General features: G+C 40.1%; 1 protein-coding gene across 1 annotated transcript; it reads right to left on the bottom strand.

Annotated features, from left to right (window-relative positions):
* Positions 1 to 17,593: 17,593 nt before the first annotated feature.
* Positions 17,594 to 19,633, bottom strand: LOC147003452 (vomeronasal type-1 receptor 4-like). The gene has a single exon (XM_085842072.1). It carries the CDS (start codon positions 19,033 to 19,035, stop codon positions 18,115 to 18,117), a length of 921 nt encoding a protein of 306 aa, XP_085698198.1. The 5' UTR covers positions 19,036 to 19,633; the 3' UTR covers positions 17,594 to 18,114.
* Positions 19,634 to 21,133: the final 1,500 nt, after the last annotated feature.

Below are 21,133 nucleotides of genomic sequence, written 5' to 3'. Positions count from 1 at the left end.
ACACTTTTTTCACCACATGATTTCCAACCAACACTCAGTAGTAAAGAAAAGTTAGTGAGGAAAAGGAGTGTAGTCCTCTGAAGACTTCCTGCTGAATAGAGTCATTTGGTTGCTTTTGGTAAGTCCAAAATCTATCATCATGATATCTCCAACCAGCAGTCAAACAAGACAGCCAAACAGCAATCCATCAATAGCGAAATCAGGAGCAGGTACAGCAGCAAAGGGGAATGACAATATCAGGCTCAGCAAGAGTCACCACAGGCCCTCTTGGGGGTCTCTCATAAATACCTTTTCAAGGGTCCCCAGAATTCCAAATAAAACTGTCTGCAGGTGGAAAAAAAAATCATACCCCTCCTAAAGCATAAGACACTCATAATTATTTGTTGTGGACAATTGGAAGCAGCCCCATATCCCATATCAGGGATTAAAACTAAAACATATTCATATAATATAACTGGGTTTTTGACAAAATGAAAATTGTCAATCAGTGAAAATAAAGAAATGTTAATAAAATTCAAAGAAGGCATGAATTACAATGAGCTAGGAAATGAGATAGGAAAAGAGACAGAAATAGCTCATGCTCAGAAAACTTAAGAGGACCAGGGAGGTATCTAGGATCCACACTGGAGATCTTCTCCTGAAAGACCTTGGTAAAATCTTCACTCTGGGCCATGGTGAAATTGTTTTTTCAATCATCACAAACACCTACCAATCAGACAGGAGACAAGACATATCAGAACAATGAGGAGTGAAAGTTTTAAAGGGCAGAAATTAGCAGGTAAAATTTCAAGAAAAAATGCACAAAGAAAGAAAGAAAGAAAAAGAAAGAAATGGCCTTTCTATGTTCCATATAAAGTTCCACACCTGAGACTGCAATCTCTGATCTATACTCCTCTTCCTGGCCCATAGTTCTGCCTGCCTTCCAAGATGCTGAGTCTTGCATGGTCATGAGGGTGATGGAATGACCTGATCCCAACTCTGGGACAGAGCCAGCAGGACATGGGACTCCACAAGTGTTGAGAGTTATCAGGAAATATGATCGTTGACATGTTTATTGTGGAATGTCCTTTCTGGGAGGTTAATACCTCTTAGGATGGGAGGGTATGTTTATGTCTTAGCAAAAAGGATAAATGCTGTGACCTTCAGGGTAGCCCTTAAGGCTATAGGAAAGAACACTGAATATATGAATATAAAAATATTTAGACAGGATTTCTCAACTATTCAAAATATAAGGATGTAGTATGAGTTATATGAGAGGCTTCATGCACCAAAAAGTACTGAAGCAGCTGCACTATGATCCAGCTTGTCAGAAAGATACAAAGGCAGGCAGATATAAAAGCAGGCAGGTTTCTGAGTTCAAGGACATCCTGGGACAGAGGAAATTTAGACCCAGCATGTGGGAGCAGTGATCTCAGTGCTGGATCCTACCCTGATAGCTTATTGTATGTTCTTACAAAGCAAGCAGATTTCTGAGTTTGTTTGCCATGTTAAGAAAAATGTGCTTGCTATCTTTTCTTAGAAGTTAAGGGGATAAGTTCAAAATTTGTGATATAATCAAAAGAGTATATGGGGGTGCAAATTTCATTGACATGAAAATAAAAGCATGAGCTATTGTCTGTTAGAGGTTATCTCTCTGGTCATCTTCAGAAACCTGTCTTAGCAGAACACCAGGCTATCAGCTTGTACCCCCCAACTGACTTCAAGCCATTCTTTTTGTTGCGCCCAAATACCAGTTCCTCAGAACCCCTCTCTAAGCCAAAGCTGGTCGTTGGCACCAGGAGGCCTATTGACATCCAGAACAACTCACTCTCCAATTTCCTGCCTGCTGAACTCCATTACTCCCAGAAGCTGTGAGGTCTGCCCAATTCTCTCCATTCTTTCTGTGCCCTATCTTCCTGTCCACACCTCTATATACAATTGAGAACCTGCACTCCACACCCTGGTCCAAAGCTCTGCATGCTTCATGGGAGACCTGTTACTAACTGGGACAATCAGTCCCAGAGGCCTTCTATGACCTTGTATGACCAGGACAGCTAATACCAGAGACAACAAGATGGCTAAAGACATGAGCTAAACTATGGTAAGGAAAAGCCAGTGCAATATGGCACCATCGGTAACCAGCTATCCTACTCTAGCAAGCAGTGGGTACCCTGACACACCTGAAGAGCAAGAAAATGAAGAATTATCTTATGAACAATACAGAGGCCTTTAGTGAGGAAATAAGTAAATATCTTTTTAAAATACAGGAAAATACGCTCAAACCGACCTTTAAAAAGGAAACAAATAAATATGAAGGAATACAGGAAAATGCACACAAACAGGTGAAGGAAATAAATAAAACTGTTCAGGACCAGGAAATGGAAATAGGAGAAATAAAGAAAACAAAAAAGGAGCCAACCCTGGAGAAAGAAAGCTTAGAAAAGAGAATTACAAGCCACAAGCATCACCAACAGAATACAGGAGAAAGAAGAGAGAAGCTCAGCCATCAGAGATACAAAAGAAAAATTGCTGTATGGGTCAAAGAAAATGTCAAATGGATAGATTCTAATACAATACACTCAGAAAATTTGGGACACTATGAAAAGACAAAAACTAAGAATAATAGAAATGAAGGGAGAAGAATCCCAACTCAAAGGCACAGAAAATATACTCAACAAAAATCATAGAACAAAACATCCCTAACCTAAAGAAAGAGATGACTATAAAACTACAAGAACCAAAATAGATTGGATGAGAAAGAAAGTCCTGCCACCATATAATAAAACACTAAATGTACATAACAAAGAAAGAAATTTAAAAGATGAGGGGGAGAAAAGGACAAGTAATATATAGGGTAGACCTGTTAGAATTACAGCTGACTTCACATCAGAGGCTCTAAAAGCCAGAAGGGCATGGATATGAGTTTTGCAAACCTTAAGAGACCACAATATCAACCCAGGAAAATGTTCAATCACCATAGATAGAAAAGTAAACATATTCCATGACAAAAACAATTTTAAGCAATATATATTTAATAATAGAACCATTCAAAGGTTACAAGAAAGAAAACTTCAACTCAAGGAGCTTAAATATACCCAAAAAACCATAAGAACTTAATCATTAAACAGCAAAAACAAAAGAATAGAATTACATCCACACTATAACACCTCCAACAACAAAACACCAAGAAGTAACAATCATTGGGTATTAATATCTCCCAACAGCAATGGATTCAAGTCACTAATAAAAACAGAGTAGATAGGCAAAGAGAATCCATGATTGTACTATATACAAGAAATACAGCTCAGCAACAACAATAAACACTGCCTCAGAGTAAAGGACTGGAAATAGGTTTTCCAAGCAAACGGACCCAGGAAACAAGCTTGCCTAGCCATTATAATATCTAATAAAACAGACTTTCAACCAGAAGTTATGAAAAGAGATGGAGAAGGACACCTTATATACATCAAAGGAAAAATCCAGCAATATGATGCCTCAGGTCACACACACACACACACACACACACACACACACACACACACACACATGCGCGTGTACACACACACAAGCACACACACGCACACACTCACACACATACTGCATGGCTGTAATAAAGTAGTCCAATAACTCATACATATACATACATACATAAAAACATACATACATACATACATACATACATACATACATTCATACAAACTTACATGCACACAGAGCTACAGATAGACATACACATTAATACACAGAATGGTTAGAGCAAGCTCCAAGCCTTTCACATACACTTACATATATAAAAACATTGGTGGATGGAGGAAGCTCCAACACACACCCAGACAAGCTTTATATATATGCATACATACAGATACTTCTGCTCAAGGAACTTTGTTCCAAACTTCCACTCAAACAAACTTTACACTTATACACACATACACTTAGTTCTTGGATGAAAGGAAAAATTTTCAGCTCTCCACTCTTTATTCCTTCTTCCATAGCTTATATATCCCAGCAAAAATTTTCAAGCAGTATAAAACTACAATGTGCTTATGTTTTAGTTTTCTTCTAGTAAATGATTATGAAAAACAGTGTGTTCTCCAATACTGTTACAAGAAATAACATTATATAGTAAAGGCAAAGAAAACAAATTATCCCCAAACACCTAGGTACATTTGTTTATTTATTTTATTTATTTTTTATTAGATATTTTCTTTATATATATTTCAAATTTCAAATGCTATCCCGAAAGTTCCCTATAACGCCGTTCCCCCCCCCCGCCCTGCTCCCCTAACCACTCACTCCCAGTTCTTGGCCCTGGAATTCCCCTGTACTGAGACATATAAAGTTTGCAAGACCAAGGGGCCTCCCTTCCCAGTGATGGCCGACTAGACCATCTTCTGATACATATGCAGCTAGAGAAATGAGCTCTGTGGGTACTGGTTAGTTCATATTGTTCCAACTATAGGGTTGCAGACCCCTTCAACTCCTTGGGTGCTTTCTCTAGCTTCTCCATTGGGGGCACTGTGTTCCATCTTATAGATGACTGTGAGCATCCACATCTGTATTTGCCAGGCACTGGCATAGCCTCATACGAGACAGATATACCAGGGTCCCTTCATCAAAATCTTGCTGGCATATAACCTAGGTACATTTATAACTAAGCAACTTATTATAAATTTACAAAGTGTACACAATAAAGGTAGTTTTTTCATCAAGTTTCTCTTCCTGGCAGGCAGAAATTACAAAGAAAGGAACAAGTATTTTATTATTTATCTTGAAAATAATCTGGAAAAAGTTTAAAGGAATCACAAATCTAAACTTTTATATAAAAATCAATCATGTCGATTTTGAATCCTCAGGATGCATATCTATCCATCAGCAATTCTTTTTTTTTGCCTTTTTTAAAATTTTTAATATTTTTATTACATATTTTCCTCAATTACATTTCCAATGCTATCCCAAAAGTCCCCCATAGCGCCCCCAACTTCCCTACCCACCCATTCCCATTCTTTTGGCCCTGGCATTCCCCTATATTGGGGCATATAAAGTTTGCAAGTCCAATGGGCCTCTCTTTCCATTGATGGCCGACTAGGTCATCTTTCAATACATATGCAGCTAGAGACAAGAGCTCCGGGGTTCTGGTTAGTACATCATGTTGTTCCAACAATAGGGTTGCAGATCCCTTTAGCTCCTTGGGTACTTTCTCTAGCTTCTCCATTGGGAGCCCTGTGATACATCCAATAGCTGACTGTGAACATCCACTCCTGTGTTTGCTAGGCCCCGGCATCGTCTCACACGAGACAGCTATATTTGTGTCCTTTCAGCAAAATCTTGCTAGTGTATGCAATGGTGTCAGCGTTTAGAAGCTGATTATGGGATGGATCCCTGGATACGGCAGTCTCTAAATGGTCCATCCTTTCATCACAGCTACGAACTTTGTCTCTGTAACTCCTTCCCTGGGTGTTTTGTTCCCAATTCTAAGAAGGTGCACAGTGTCCACACTTTGGTCTTCATTCTTCTTGAGTTTCATGCGTTTAGCAAATTGTATCTTATATCTTGGGTATCCTAAGTTTTGGGCTAATATCCACTTATCAGTGAATACATATTGTGTGAGTTCTTTTGTGATTGTGTTACTTCACTCAAGATGATGCCCTCCAGGTCCATCCATTTGGCTAGGAATTTCATAAATTCATTCTTTTTAATAGCTGAGTAGTACTCCATTGTGTAAATGTACCATAATTTCTGTATCCATTCCTCTGTTGAGGGACATCTGGGTTCTTTCCAGCTTCTGGCTATTATAAATAAGGCTGCTATGAACATAGTGGAGCATGTGTCCTTCTTACCGGTTGGGACATCTTCTGGATATATGCCCAGGAGAGGTATTGCTGGATCCTCCGGTAGTACTATGTCCAATTTTCTGAGGAACCACCAGACTGATTTCCAGAGTGGTTGTACAAGCTTGCAATCCCACCAACAATGGAGGAGTGTTCCTCTTTCTCCACATCCTCGCCAGCATCTGCTGTCACCTGAATTTTTAATCTTAGCCATTCTGACTGGTGTGAGGTGGAATCTCAGGGTTGTTTTGATTTGCATTTCCCTGATGAATAAGGATGTTGAACATTTTTTCAGGTGCTTCTCTGCCATTCCGTATTCCTCAGGTGAGAATTCTTTGTTCAGTTCTGAGCCCCATTTTTTAATGGGGTTATTTGACTTTCTGGAGTCCACCTTCTTGAGTTCTTTATATATATTGGATATTAGTCCCTTATCTGATTTAGGATAGGTGAAGATCCTTTCCCAATCTGTTGGTGGTTTTTTTGTCTTATTGATGGTGTCTTTAGCCTTGCAGAAGCTTTGTAGTTTCATGAGGTCCCACTTGTTAATTCTCGATCTTACAGCACAAGCCATTACTGTTCTATTCAGGAATTTTTCCCCTGTGCCCATATCTTCAAGGCTTTTCCCCACTTTCTCCTCTATAAGTTTCAGTGTCTCTGGTTTTATTTGAAGTTCCTTGATCCACTTAGACTTGACCTTAGTACAAGGAGATAGGAATGGATCGATTCGCATTCTTCTACATGTTAACAACCAGTTGTGCCAGCAGCATTTGTTGAAAATGCTGTCTTTCAGCAATTCTTAATAAGGCATATCAGAAGGCTGAGGACAAAAATGGGTATAAGAAATCTATCACCACCTGTCCAACCTCAGTGAGAGTCACATTAGCCATTGCTGCCATTGTTCTTGTTCCCTGACCATAAAAGGTCCTAGCTTAGCAAGTAAGAGTGTGCCTTTATGAACTTCTAATTGTTCCCTAAGATTTTTGATATCACAGCCAGTAGTGGAAACATCTCAACATAGTTTCACTAACGATTTTATCTTTCCAAATGATTTCTAGGAGAGGTGGTCATGGCTCACAATCTACTTCTGTAAGTTATTCTCTAGTGTAGTGATTGAATCATTGATCAGCTACAGCAGCAATGCCTGTAATAGATCAAGCATTATTATTTTGAATGCCAGAAATACTGATCATTGACATTCTGAAACCCCCCTAAGAGATTTCATAGAATTCTTAATCTAAGAGGGATGTGAGGGCAGTAAGCAGAGCAGAACTCCATAATAGCATGAAGTCCTCATGACATATTGTCCTTGGTGGTGTGCCACACCAAGACTCACCCATGTGGCTGTGATAATCAGTGGGATGGCCACATTCCCTGAGTTGTAAAGCCATTGGTCATTCCTTGGCAATATTTGGACATCAGAAAAAAGGAAATGAAAACTACATTCAGATTCTATCTAAAACCTATTTGAATGGCCAAGATCAATAACACAGGTGTCTGCTCATGCTGGCAAGGATGTGCAATAAGGGAATTGCTCATCCATTGCTGGTGAAAGTAAGAACTTGTACAGTCACTATGGGAATAAGAATAGAGGCTCCACAGAAAGTAGGCAATAGATCTATCTCACCATTCTTGGATATTTACCTGAAGGGCACTTCATTTCTACTAAAAGGACGTGTGTTCAACCATGATTGTTACTGTTCTATTTATTCATAATAGCCAGATCCTGGAAACAACCAAGAATTCACAATAAAAGAAGGGATAAAAATTATGGCACATTAGCACAATGGAGCATTACTCAGCTGTTTAAGGACAGGCATCATGATGTTTATAGGAAAATGATTGAAGCTAGAAAAAAAATCATCCTGAGTGAGGTACCCCACATCCAGAAATATAAATATGGTATGTATTCAGTTATATGCTGGAAGCAGGTGTGGTCGCATGGGCCTAGATGGTGCCCTGGATCATTGCCAGGCTCCGTGAATCCCACATGTTTACTGCCTTGCTCGAGCATGCACAGTGAGGCTGCATGCCTGGGCTGCCTGCCAGGTCAGCCTATTGGTGACTGACCTGAGCTCATGCCTGGAGCGTTTGTGAATTCTGATTGGATGAGGTGGGGTGGAGCTTGATGAGATCATGGGGCGTTAGTATAGGCGGTTTGTTGTTGTTGCCCTGGCCTAAGTGGAGAGAGGTTGTAAGAAAAGCTTCAAGAAGAAGTAAAAGAAGAAGCTCTTGTGTGAACCTCACTTGGTGTCCGTGTAGTTCCTGTCTCCCCGGGAAGAAAGGACACCACCAAGTGGTGGCCTGTACGGGGAACTCATCGCATTGGTTGGCAACAGTAAGTAAAGAAAGTATAGGCCTGAGAAAACTTTAGTAAACAGTGGTAAGGAAACTTTACCAAACAGTGTTAAGGAAACTTTAGTAAGCAGCGGTAAGGAAATTTTAGCAAGAGCAGTGGTAAGGAAATTTTCTTAAGCAGCGGTAAGGAACTTGTAATAAGTAGTGTTAAGGAAAGTTTAGTAAGCAGCCGTAAGGAAAGTTTTGTAAACAGTGGTAAGGAAATTTAGGTAAGTGGACAGTTTAGAACCTCTTTAGTTAGACTGTTAGAGTCTGTGGCTACCTCTAAATTCTGTGTTATTATCTAAACAATACTGAAAACATACCACTGCCTAAAGACTTTTTTATTATTTGGAATTTTAACTTACAAAAATTATTCCACTCTGTCAGAGGCACATGCCAATCTTAAATGTTCCCTGTTAATTAATTTTCTCTTAAGTTTTTTGTTGTGTTTAGTTCTGTTTGATACTTGAAAATGAGAGATCAGAGTGATGCCATCTTGTAAAGGGCAAAGGAAAATGCAGTTTCCAAATGGATGGCATTCAGATTTCAGTAGACAAGTCAAATAGATAGGGTGGGTGTATGAAGGTCAGACAGGAGAGGCAGAGCAGAGAGAGCAGAGGCAAATGTCCAAAGTGATCTAAATATAGACCAGGCAGCTTTACATTTTAAAAATGGGACTTGGATAGATAGTCCGGACAGGTAACCACAGAGACTTGAGACAGGACTACTATAGACTGAGACCATTAAGTCAGTAGCAAAATACTTGCAAAAGACAGGAGTACAGTTGGGAACCAATGCAGAACAGCCATTTCACAGTGACCACTGAACCTGTGCTTCAGTTATTTAAAAGTATCTGTAAGGAGGGAGCTACAGTGCCTGGCAGTCATATGGCCTGCGGAAATGGCTAAAGGATGTAGGTAGACAAATCACCAAACCCAGCAAGGAATTATAATTAAATCACCAGAAGGTGGTTGAAAAAGTAAACTTATTCTGCTAGAGAGAGCAAAACCTTGGTGGAAGGTTGGTGTATCTAAGCTCAGTTTCTTTTTGGAGAGGTTTGAAGTGATTGTCTCTCTTCATGAAGGAGAAAATCAGAAAGGTTCCCGGGAAAAATGGGATGAAACATTAACGTTCTTAGGTATAGAGATGAAGGTAAGGTTCCCGGGGAAAAAAGGGACGAAGCATTAAGGTTCTCAGGAATAGAGATGAAGGAATTTCAGCAAGAATTTAAGAAAGCATAGGCCTGATAGGTTCCCCGGAGAAAAGGGGACAGAGCACTAAGGATATAGATATAGAGATGGATGGAATTTAAATGATATTGGTTCAACTGTGACTAAAATGAAAGTAAAAATGTTAGCCATCTGGAACTTGGTCAGGGCATGCTTGAGGGATGCCAGTGGAAAGTACAATGCTGAAATAGAGGAAGGAGCAGCGGCGCTTGAGGAGGCGAAGGAGATTGCTTCTCAGGCTAGCCGCCAAAAACCCAAACAGCTTAGACAACAAACCAAAGATAAGAAAGAGAAGAAGGAACCTAGCTCTGAAGGGTCTACTAGTGACAGCGACGGGACTGATAGTTACAGTGACGCCTGTAGTCAGATGTCCCACTTGAGGTTGAGATGCAGTAGGCCACCCGAACCATCAGCCCCTCTGTTGCCTTCTCCTTTCCCTTATAAAGATGAGGGAGACAAAAGGGGAAAGTGTAGTCTTCAAGCAAATGTCTGGAAAAATGTGCCCACCGTTGTGGGGGCCTTCCCAGTATTTCAGGACCAACAGGGGCAACAGTATCATTAACCCCTGGAGTGGAAGGTTGTACAAAGATTGAAGGAGTCAGTTTCGACTTATGGGGTCCAGGCTGCCTTTATAAAATCTCAAACACGCATTTAAACTATGATAAAGGCAGTAAGAGTTAAGGTTAGGTACCTTTTGAGCAATTTCCTCAAAGATAAAACATTGCAACCTGCAGGAAAGCTCCTGAAGACTCAGTAGTAGAAACTTGAGCCATTAAAGGAGAATGCTTTAAATGAAAGAAAAAGAGAAAAGATGGTTTATATAGTGGATGGGAGGACTAGCCAATAGTTTTAGAAGGAAAACAACACTATGAAAGGGACCATTATTTTGTGTAATATAAAAACACTTAAAGTTCTTAGGTATACATATGTATGCTCTATGTAAATATGTTACAAATTTATGTCTATAAAATCTGTATTTCAGTAAGCATTGAAAAGATATGGAAAAGACATTTAGGGAACAGGCAGGGAACAGAAGGTCGTGTGGTATGGGGGTATAGAACAGAATATAGCCAAGTTTGAATAAAATGTTTTTCTTTATGTTCTTCTGTGTTTTGAAAGTAATAAGGTGTTCATAGAAATAAGATCATGGTTTCCTCCCCCAGAGGGGTGTCTGCCATTTCCCCTAGAGATAGAATTGCTCAAATTTTGCTTTTGCCTAGTCACCATGCTAGCTTCCCTTCAAGGGGACTGAAAAAAATGAAATTGGGGCTTTGGCTCCACTGGAATACAAATTTGAAAACTGGTATCCTTATGGTTAACCAAAGAGTGGATTGGTTGCGGGAACAGATGAATATTTTGGAGCAGTTAGTATTTGCTTCATGCATTACTCAATGGCAGGAATGTGTGTAACCTCTGTTCAGTATCAGAATTTTTCCAGAGCTGCAGATCTGTCGTGTGCAATTTATCTGATGTGGCTAGGAAATTGGAACCATGATCTCGACACAAAGATGAAGGAATTGCGAGCATTGATTGTTGCCGTGAACAACACCCATGTGGAGATTACAACTGCAAAGCAATGGCTGGAGATCATCCAAGGAACTGTGGAATTCTTAAAAAAATGGGGAGGGATGGACTTTTGAGTGCTCCTGCTGACTGTTGTGTGTAGAGGAATGCTTTGGTGGATGGCATGTATGTGAAGGCAGCACAGGGCTGATAAATGAGCCTTAGTGCAGGCTATGGCAGCCTTGGAAGCAGGAACATCCCCCCCCCCATGTTGGCTCAGCATGCTGGATCAGTAATCAATGACAGGTAAGACCCTCGCGTGCACAAACCGACCTAAGACAGAATGGCAAAGTGAGTTTGTCACTCCCATGATGGGTAAGGATGTGGCAGGGATGGGGGCAACCTAAGACAGATGTTGATCCCAGAGCTACTAATAAAACAAAAGGAGGGAGATGCAGGAAGCGTGTGCGGCCCTATGGGCCTACATGGTGCCCTGGCCCATTGCCAGACTCCGTGAAACTCACATGTTTACTGCCTTGACCCAGCATGCGCAGTGAGGCTGCATGCGTGGGCTACCTGTCAGGCTGGACTGTTTCTCATGATCCAGACCTGTCAGCCTATTGGTAACCCCCTGAGCTCGTGCCTGGAGCGTTTGTGAATTCCGATTGGATGAGGTGGGGTGGAGCTAGATGAGGTAAGTCGGAGTGAGTATAGGTGGTTTGTTGTTGTTGCCCTTGCCTAAGTGGAGAGAGATTGTAAGAAAAGCTGCAAGAAGCAGTAAAAGAAGAAGGTGTTGCGTGAACCCGACTTGGTGTCTGTGTCATTCTTTTCTCCACGGGAAGAAAGGACTGTGGACAATTATACATACAGACATAGCTATTAAATAAATGATAATGAAGGTACAAAGGAGATTGATACATAGAAATGTTCTAGTGAGTGACACATGGATTTCATAGAAGGGGAAAAGAGATTAGCTATGCTGAATGGATTAGGGGGTGGGTTGGAAGAGGACATAAGGTTGAAAGAGGGGATGTGGCAAAATAAGGCATATGAGAGATGTTATGAAAACCTATGGCAGTGGAAATTTCTAACATATATGAAAGTGATCCTACTGAAATTTTCTAATAACTAGGGTACAGACTGACCACCTCTTTTCAACTAAGGGGTCTTCAAGTAGAGGGACTGTAGTGCATTCAACTGAGTTTTTGGCCAAAGATGTCCCATGGAAATGCCTACCAAACCCAGGCTGGGGCTGGAAAGATGGCTTAATGGTTAAGAGCACTGGCTGCTTGCTCTTCCAGAGGTCCTGAGTTCAATTACCTGCAACCACATGGTGCCTCACAACCATATGTAATGGGATCTGATGTTCTCTTCTGGTGTGTCTGAAGACAGCTACAGAGTACACATATAAATTAAATTAATAAATCTTTTTTTTAAAAAAAAACTAGGCTGATGTTAAGACAATGGTTTGCTCTCCACAAACTGACAGTAGGATACCCTTACCTAGGACAACGCCCATACACTCCTTCAGCATGGAGAAGTTGACCTGATACCTACATCAAGCCTACACTCCTATATCTAGTGTCTTTGGTTGGGAAAAGTAGTCTGCAGGCTACCAAAAGAGACACATAAACACCAAGCCAGCAACAAATCTTTTGTCCTACAATCTGCCCCGCACACAAGTTATGTTAATGCAAAGGTGGCATGGAACTTGTGGGAGTATCCAACCAATGTCTAATTTGTCATATACAGAACACATACACAGCACTGTCAGGTGACCAAGAACCAGAAATTAGTCAACATACCTACAGTAAGACCAAATACTACCTCTCTAAAATAAATAAATAAGTAAACAAACAAACAAACAAACAAACAAAAAATAAAACATTGATAAAATGACTTCTATTGGTATTTTGTCATATTCATAGTTCAGTGTGTTATTTGCTGTTGTGTTAATCATCAGAGAAGATTCCTCCTTTGGCAGACAGAAACAGATTCAGAGACTCACAGCCTGGCATCATGTGGAAAGAGATTCCACAGAACACACAGCTCTAAATGGGATGTCTCCATCAAATCTCATCTCTCATAGCTCAGGGAAATTTCAAGAAGTGGCGTCAAGAAAGAGTGTAAGAGCCATGGGGATGAAGGACACCAGGAGAACTGGACTCACTAAATCAACAGAGCAAAGTACATACGCCCCCCAAATTATATGCCCCAATACAAGGGAATGCCAGGGCCATTATGCAGGAGTGGATAGGTTGGGGAGCAGGGCAGAGGGAGGGTATAAGGGACTTTCAGGATAGCATTTGAATTGTAAGTGAAAAAAATATCTAATACAAAATTGTTTGAAAAATGAATCCTGAGAGAAGGCTTAGCAATCAGTGACCCATTCATTCTCACACTTAGGTGTTAGATAAAAATACTAAGCTGAAAGCTTTTATATATGCAGGTAATCTGATGCAAACTCTTGTAGGCCCATGCTTGATGTTTCAGTCTCTGTGTATTCATATTCACTTTTCTCAGTTGATTTAGTGCGTCTAGTTCTCCTGGTGTCCTTCATTCCCATGGCTCTTACACTCTTTCTGGACTCCTCTTCTTCAGAGTTCCCTGAGCTCTGAGAGGTAAGATTTGCTAGAGACATCCCATTTAGAGCTGTGTGTTCTGAGGACTCTCTTTCCACATGATGCCAGGCTGTGAGTCTCTGAATCTGTTTCTGTCTGCCGTAGGAGGAACCTTCTCTGATGATAACTGAATAGGACACTGATCTATGAATATAGCAAAATACCATTACAAATCATTCTGTCAATGATTTTATTTTATTTCTTAGACAGGTAATATTTGGTCTTACGATAGGTATGTTGACTATCTAACTCCTGGTACTTGGTCTCCTGACAGTGCTGTGTATGGGCTCTGTCTATAACAAATCAGAAATCGGTTGGCTTTTCCCACAAGTTCCATGCCACCATTGCATTAACATATCTTGTGTGCAGGGAGGAATTTAGGCCAAAAGTTTTGTGGCTGAGTTTTTGTTTATGTGTCTCTTTTGGAAGCCTGAAGAGTACTTTTCTATACCAAAGACACTAGCTATAGGAGTGAAGGTTCCATGTAGGTATTAGCTCAACTTCTCCATATTGAGGGGGGTTTATGGGTGTTGTCCTAGGTAAGGGTATACCACTGTCAGTTTGTGGAGAGCAAACAACTAACGTTAGCCCGGGTGGTTTTTAAATAAAGATTTATTAATGTAATTTATATGTGTACACTGTAGCTGTCTTCAGACACACCAGAAGAGAGCATCAGATCCCATTACAGATGCTTCTGAGCCACCATATGGTTGCTGGGAATAGAACTTATATCCTCTGGAAGAGCAAGCAGCCTAGGTTTGGTAGGCATTTCCATGGGACATCTTTGGCCAAAAACTCAGTTGAATGCACTACAGTCCCTGTACTTGAAGACCCCTTAGTTGAAAAGAGGTGGTCAGTTGGGACTCCATACCCTCCGTTTTTAGAAAATTTCAGTAGGATCACTTTCATATATGTTAGCAAATTTCCACTGCCATAGGTTTTCATAACATCTCTCATATGCCCCCCAATTCCAGCTCTTTCTCTTAATTCCATCTCTCAACCTTATGATTCCCTGCACTTCTGGTCCCTTTCCAACTCATCCCCCTAGTCCACTCAGAAGAGTCAATCTCTTTCCCCCTTTCATGAAATCCTTGTGTCCCTCACTAGAACATTTCTATGTATCAATCTCCTTTTAACTTGATTATTATTAATGTAATGGCTAGTACCTATGTATAAGTGATGGTGATTGATAATAACGATGCCTGTGATGGTGATGATGCTGAAAAATGTGATACTGGTGGTGATGGCAATGGTGGTTATGGTAATGGTGATCAGGATGGTAATATGGGAATGGTGAGATGCTGCTGCTGGTGGTGATCATGATATTGATGCTGGTGGTAGTGATGAGAGTGATAATCTCAGGGTTTCTCTGTATAGCCTCGGCTGTCTTGGAACTCACTCTGTAGACCAGGCTGGCCTCAAGCTCAGAAATCTGCCTGTCCCTTCCTCCCAAGTGCTGGGATTAAAGGCGTGCACCACCACTGCCCGGGTTACATTTTGTTAAATAAAAACATTTTATTTTCATCATAATACCACTATAATACATTTACTTTGTTATGAGCAAGTTTGTGTGTGTGTGTGTTTGTGTAATTTATCTTTACACTCTAGTAAGAAAATAATGTTCCTTTGATTTGGAAACCATCTTCACATAAAGTCTTTTTTAAAGTACAGTGTGGTGGTCCTTGGCTATCATTCTGGCTACTCTGAAAGCTAAGTAAAAACTCTCAAGTTCAAAGCCACATCACTCCAATCTCTGCCTCTGTGGTTATATAGCTGTCTTCCCTCTGCATGCATTTGCTGCTTCTTATAAGGACACAGTTTCTCCTAAAGTTTTTATTCTACTTGTGGCTTTCATTTGCAAAGGCTCTATTTCCAAATAGGTCATTCACATGCATCACGGACCAGGACTTTAAATAGCAGAATTACAGGTCAACCCATAGCAGGCAATGATACCTTTCCCTTCATTCCCCCTCTCTGACCAGATGCCCTTCATAGGCCCGTAACATGGCCCTTGTGTCTGTTGATTATCGAATTGCAGAGCTTCTCACAGAGCTCCATCAGCTGATCAAGCAAACCCAGGTTAGAGCAAAGTTTGTATAAGTGAATTCATACCATATTTATCTTTCTGGGTCTGGGTTAAAATTTCACTCAGGATGAAATTTTTTCTATCTACAGCGATTCTCCTACAAGCATCATGATGCCTGTTCTTAAACAGCTGTGTAATGCTCCATTGTGCTAATGTGCCATAATTTTTATCCTTTCTTTTGTTGACACTTCTTGGTTGATAACAGATTCATTCATATTGTGAATGAATAGAGCAGCAAAAATCATGGTTGAGCACATGTCCTTGTGGTAGGATGAAGTGCCCTTCAGGTATATATCCAAGAGTGGTGAGATAGAACTATTGCCTACTTTTTGTTGAATCTCTATTCTTATTCCCAAGGTGACTGTACAAGTTCTTACTTTCACCAGCAATGGATGAGCAATTCCCTTATTGCACATCCTTGCCAGCATGAGCAGTCACATGTGTTGTTGATCTTGGACATTTTAATAGGTGTTAGAATCCCAATGTAGTTTTCATTTCCTTTTTCCTGATGTCCAAATACTGCCAAGGGTCATGAAGTAGGAATGACCAATGGCTTTAGAACTCAGGGAATGTGGTCACCCCACTGATTAACACAGTCACATGGGTGAGTCTTGGTGTGGCATGGCCCCAAGAACTTCATGCTGTTATGGAGTTCTGCTCTGCTTGCAGTCCTCACATCCCACTTAATCTAAGAAAGATGTAGCATTAAGAGGTCTAGACACATTTTCCTCTCTAACTTTTTTCTCTACTACTTGGTGTTAATGGTTGGAAGGTATTGGATTGAAAAAAAGGGTTGGGCGGGTGGTAGATAATAGAACTCAAAAAAGTGTCCCAAAATAATGCTTAGAAGTAAGGGGATACACAGATTAACAGGCAGAGATCAGTGTTATAGGATACACTGAACTGATTAAACTGAACTTAGAAAATACACTCTTTTTTCTTTTCGGTGTGTGGGCATATTCAAGTACAGATTTGAGGAAGGCAGAGTACAATTGTAGGAGTTTGTTCTCTCCACTATGTAGGACTTGGGATAATCATTTCTAAGCTGTGAGTGCTTTAGCTGCTGAGCTGTCTTGCAGATTCTTATTATGGCCAGTGTTAGGATCAAGACTTGGTGCTGTGGGATTGTCAGTTGTATTGTCGGTACAGGTCTGTGAAAGGGTACATGAAGAGTCTGAGTATTAATTTTGTAAGTCAGTGTGAATCTATTCCTCAATATAGAACATACAAACTGTTGGTGCCTATTCTATTATTTCAAGCTCTTTCAATATAGATGATATTAAGATTTCCTACTCCCCCACATTGGAAGTGAAGAGTTAAGTGTGTTGGATAAATTTCTCAGTGTGGGCCTCGAGTGATGGCACAGCAGGTTAAAACCCTGGCCACGTTTACATTGGATCAGAGCTCGATTCTGAGAAACTATAGTTGTAGGCTTACATCAGTTTGTAACTCCAGCTCTAGGGGTATGACACCTATTCTCCTTAAGAGGAAGGAATCCGCACAAATACATACACACCCAACACACATCTAAAGTTTTCTTTGTTCACAGGTGTAAGTACCACAAGTCAGATTATAAGTTTCATCACACTGACAGCTATAACCACTCCTGGTATTTATCTTGTGGTCTTCACTGCCTTGGTCATTCTCACGCAGCTGAAATGGTTAAATTCTTGAATTTAATCTTCTGAGAAAATAATTTTGTGACTGGCAAGCCACTGACAAACAGAGTGATAACACTGCCACCTCATTTTTCAATGTGTCTTGTCTCCTGTCTGATTGGCAGGTGTTTGTGATGATTGGAAAAACAATTTCACCATAGCCCAGAGTGAAGTCTTTACCAAGGTCTTTCAGGAGAAGATCTCCAGTGTGGATTCTGGATTCCTCCCTTGTCCTCTTAAGGCTTCTGAGCGTGATCTGTTTTCGCCTCTTTTCTTATTTACTCTTGATATGATCAGCAGATTGTACTGCTCTAGAGAGCACAAAGGTATGATGTTCAGTGCTTGACTCTCACCTGAGTAGGGCCCAAATAGCAAAGCATAGATCTCCTAACTAAAATAGAATGACATGCAATATATTTACTATTTATATAAATTTCATCCTTGAAAATACTTAGTCATAACAATGTATCCTCGTTTGTTCAGATAGAGAAATATAGAGAGGGATTCTGTCCTTATCTAAAATGTAAAGTATTAGCTAAGAAGAAGGGAGAGTGTCAGTTTGATCAAGACCATTTACACATTAAACTGTTTATTGAAAATTGATTGCATCAGTTTCAGTCCAGCCTGCAGCAGAATGCAGTTATATACAGGAGAACAGATGATGGTGCATAACTCACTTACCATGTCAGTCAGGTTCCAACCAGAAATCATTTCACATCAACAAATGAGTATAGCCTTATTCTTTTAAAATTATAGCAGTGAGCACCACATCTTGTTCATACAAAATGTTGGAAACATATTTATGGAATAAAGTACTTAATGGTGTTAGTAAAGCTGTCTCCTGTATTTGGCATTTTTCAGTGACTCTGGTTTTCAACATTTGAAGAGCACAGAACAGGGATCTTTAGGATCTCTGAAGATCAACAGTAAGGGAGAGATACTGGGGAAGACTGCAGTTAAAATCTCACTGACAAGCCTTATGAAGAGACGAGAATGCATATAAAAGGCATGAAAGATGACACAAATACAATTTAGAAGATAAAAGCTAACAAATGTGACCACCAGCATCAGGATAGTACGGGTTGCTCTGGTCTCAGCTTGGCCTCTGGGGTCCTGATTGGGAGTGAGGATGTGCTGCATTTGCTGGCGATGTCTATGGAGGAGAAGTACCATGGAGACACTGGTCCAGACCATGATGCTCATGAATGTGGCATCATGGGCAAACTGCAAGACAATGCCTACAATGAATCCAGAAGTGGAACAGAACAACTTGCTTTTAGAGTCAGTGTTATTGTCTGTTATCTGTGGACCAGTGAAATTAATTGGAATGTGGATGTTAGTTAAGACACTGAAAAACCAACAACTGTAACAAGAATAACTCGCCAAATTTTGGACACTTGCTCTGAGTACAAGTTTACCTTTACCTCTATTAACAGGAACAAGAGTGACAAACTGATGGACACTCAGGACACAGGTGGAACACAAGTTTGTGCTTCTTGCCACCATGTGACTGAAGGATTCTAATTTACATTTGAGTTCAGTTGGAGAAGTTTTAGGAGCAAAAGCCATCATGTTGTTTGGAAATATAGTGAGGAATAGAGTCAAGGCATTGGCCACAGCAATGTGGCTTAAAATCACCTGTCTGGGTCTCTGTTTAGAACCAGTCAAAACTGGAGAGAAATTATGGACAAACAGAAAGACATTGGCCACAGTTCCAACCCCAAACTGGCAAAGCAAGAGGATCTGAAGAACTACTTCCTCAGTGGTTTCCAGGGATTTACCATGATCAGACATGGAGAGGGCTTTACAGGACCCTGGAGTGATGATTAGGTAGGACACTACTCTCTTCAGGTCTCTGTTTTATTCTCCACACTTACCAATTGATTTGAGTCAATTTCTTCACTTGATAAGTGAGACACTATTCTATCATACTACAAGTAAATTGCCTGGAAATCAATGTATATATAATAACTCAAATAAAATTTTATCCTGATTTTATTACTCCAGCCTCGAGATAAATTTTGTATTGCAACTACATCTTTATTGGTCCTGTAGCTCAAGAACACAATAACACACATTTTAACACACAATGGTCTTTGCTTATGAATACTGACAGGAAAGAGTGTAGTTTGAACATGTGATTCCATCATCAGAATTCAATACAATTAGGAGGGAGGGGAGACTTCAATTGGGATGTAACTAAATCATTAAAATAAAACAATATATAAATGTAGCATAAAAATAATTAACTGAATTTCCTTATGTTATAGTAACATGTTAAAAATAATGTGTATCAGAATAACATGTAAGATGGCACATAATAATAAAATTGTGTAATTGAATTCAGGTGTAGAAAATTAAGTTGTTGGCTTTTGAGAAAAATTTATACTACACACACAGACACACACACACACACACACACACACACAAACCCACCACATATTTCTAATAAAGCCAGCTGTCTTCTGATCACACTGATGAACATAGACTTACATATGTGTCCTCCATGAAAAAAAAATCCAACTTGCTAAGACATTTCATCTACTCATATTTTTCTTGATCTTAATTTTTGTCCTAAAATGTCAGGTGCCAGAGCCTTAGCTGTGTCACCTGCAGCTTCCCTCCAAAATTATTAACACAATCCTTATTACTAATAATTAATCCAAATTACACCCTTTGCAAGCTGATGCTTAGTCTGCATTTTACTGTTTATATATTTTCTGTAGGAACATGAGGGCCCCCATCCACCAGAGAAAATTCAACATCTCACATACATGTTCCACTGAATGCTGTTTTCTCCTGAGTACTAATCTAGGACAGAGACATTTCTTTGAGATAAAAGCAAAATATTAACCTATTTAAGTTTACTTGCTGACTCCCAATAGAAATAATGTTTCATGTTGACTTCAGAAGACAGTTTTCACTGAAGAAAGGAGAAGAGAATTTTAAGCAGAAGTCTATGGTTGGAAGAATCCCACCTTCTGAGCCTCAGTTAGGATGAAGATGCTCATCTGAAGGCCAGCTGCAGAGCACAGCTCCTAGTGCCTGGGTTGAGGAACTTCTCTGTGTCACTCTTAGTCTTAGAAAGAAAGCAATGAAATACAGAATGGTTTCTTATTCTCCATGCAATGCTGTGAAGGTAACCTAACAAAGCCCAAGTTTCCAGTCTCATAAAATAATAGGGCACCAGGACATGACATCCTTCAGGGAGTTTATTATTGTGTCATCTGTGGCGTCCGCACATTTGTCTGCATGGTGTCTTTGGGATACCTCCAATAAAGGAAAAATCATTTATCCCCAGAGCAAATCTCCATTCCTTTCTGATGCTTACTAATGATGTCTAGGAGTTTGTTAGGTGTTAATGAGTACCTGGGCAGAAGTTAGAGGAGCGTTTTCATGTTTCCTTTGGGAGAATCTAAGTTCTGCATTGATCTCATAGTCAGATGTGAATTGGGGCGCTCCAGGTTAGAACAAGGGACTCATTATGTGAGTTTCTACAGAGTACTTTCCTCCCTACTATTTCACTTCTGCAAAATTATTCTGAGACCAAGTCCTTCTAGAAAACTGGCAATGTGTCAGTCAGAAACTGTAATTTCCCTGGAAGTGGCTTCATTCCAACTTTTCCCATGTTTGACCCAGGACACTTATAAATGGCAAATTTATTGAAGCTGGTCTTTCCCACCTGAATCCCGGAGTTATTCCAATATCCACTTGTTTTCAGGTCATCATGTCTTTTTTTCTGATATACTCATGAATTCTTATCACAGTTCTAATATACTTTGGTAGTATCTAGAGAATCTCATTTGTAATTAAGTAATCCTGGACATACAAGCAAAGATATGGATTGAGCAATCATTAAGAAATAGATAGCTCCAAGTCATTTATGCTCTAG

This window comes from Mus caroli, unplaced genomic scaffold (assembly GCF_978045245.1).
Source record: "Mus caroli unplaced genomic scaffold, Mus_caroli_1 scaffold_8, whole genome shotgun sequence".
In the NCBI taxonomy this organism is placed as follows: Eukaryota; Metazoa; Chordata; class Mammalia; order Rodentia; family Muridae; genus Mus; species Mus caroli.
This window is presented reverse-complemented; position numbering and strand designations above follow the sequence as displayed.

What these genes read in the sequence shown, in the direction of transcription:
- LOC147003452 (XM_085842072.1), bottom strand. Translation starts at nt 19,035, where the DNA reads ATGTCTGATCATGGTAAATCCCTGGAAACCACTGAGGAAGTAGTTCTT.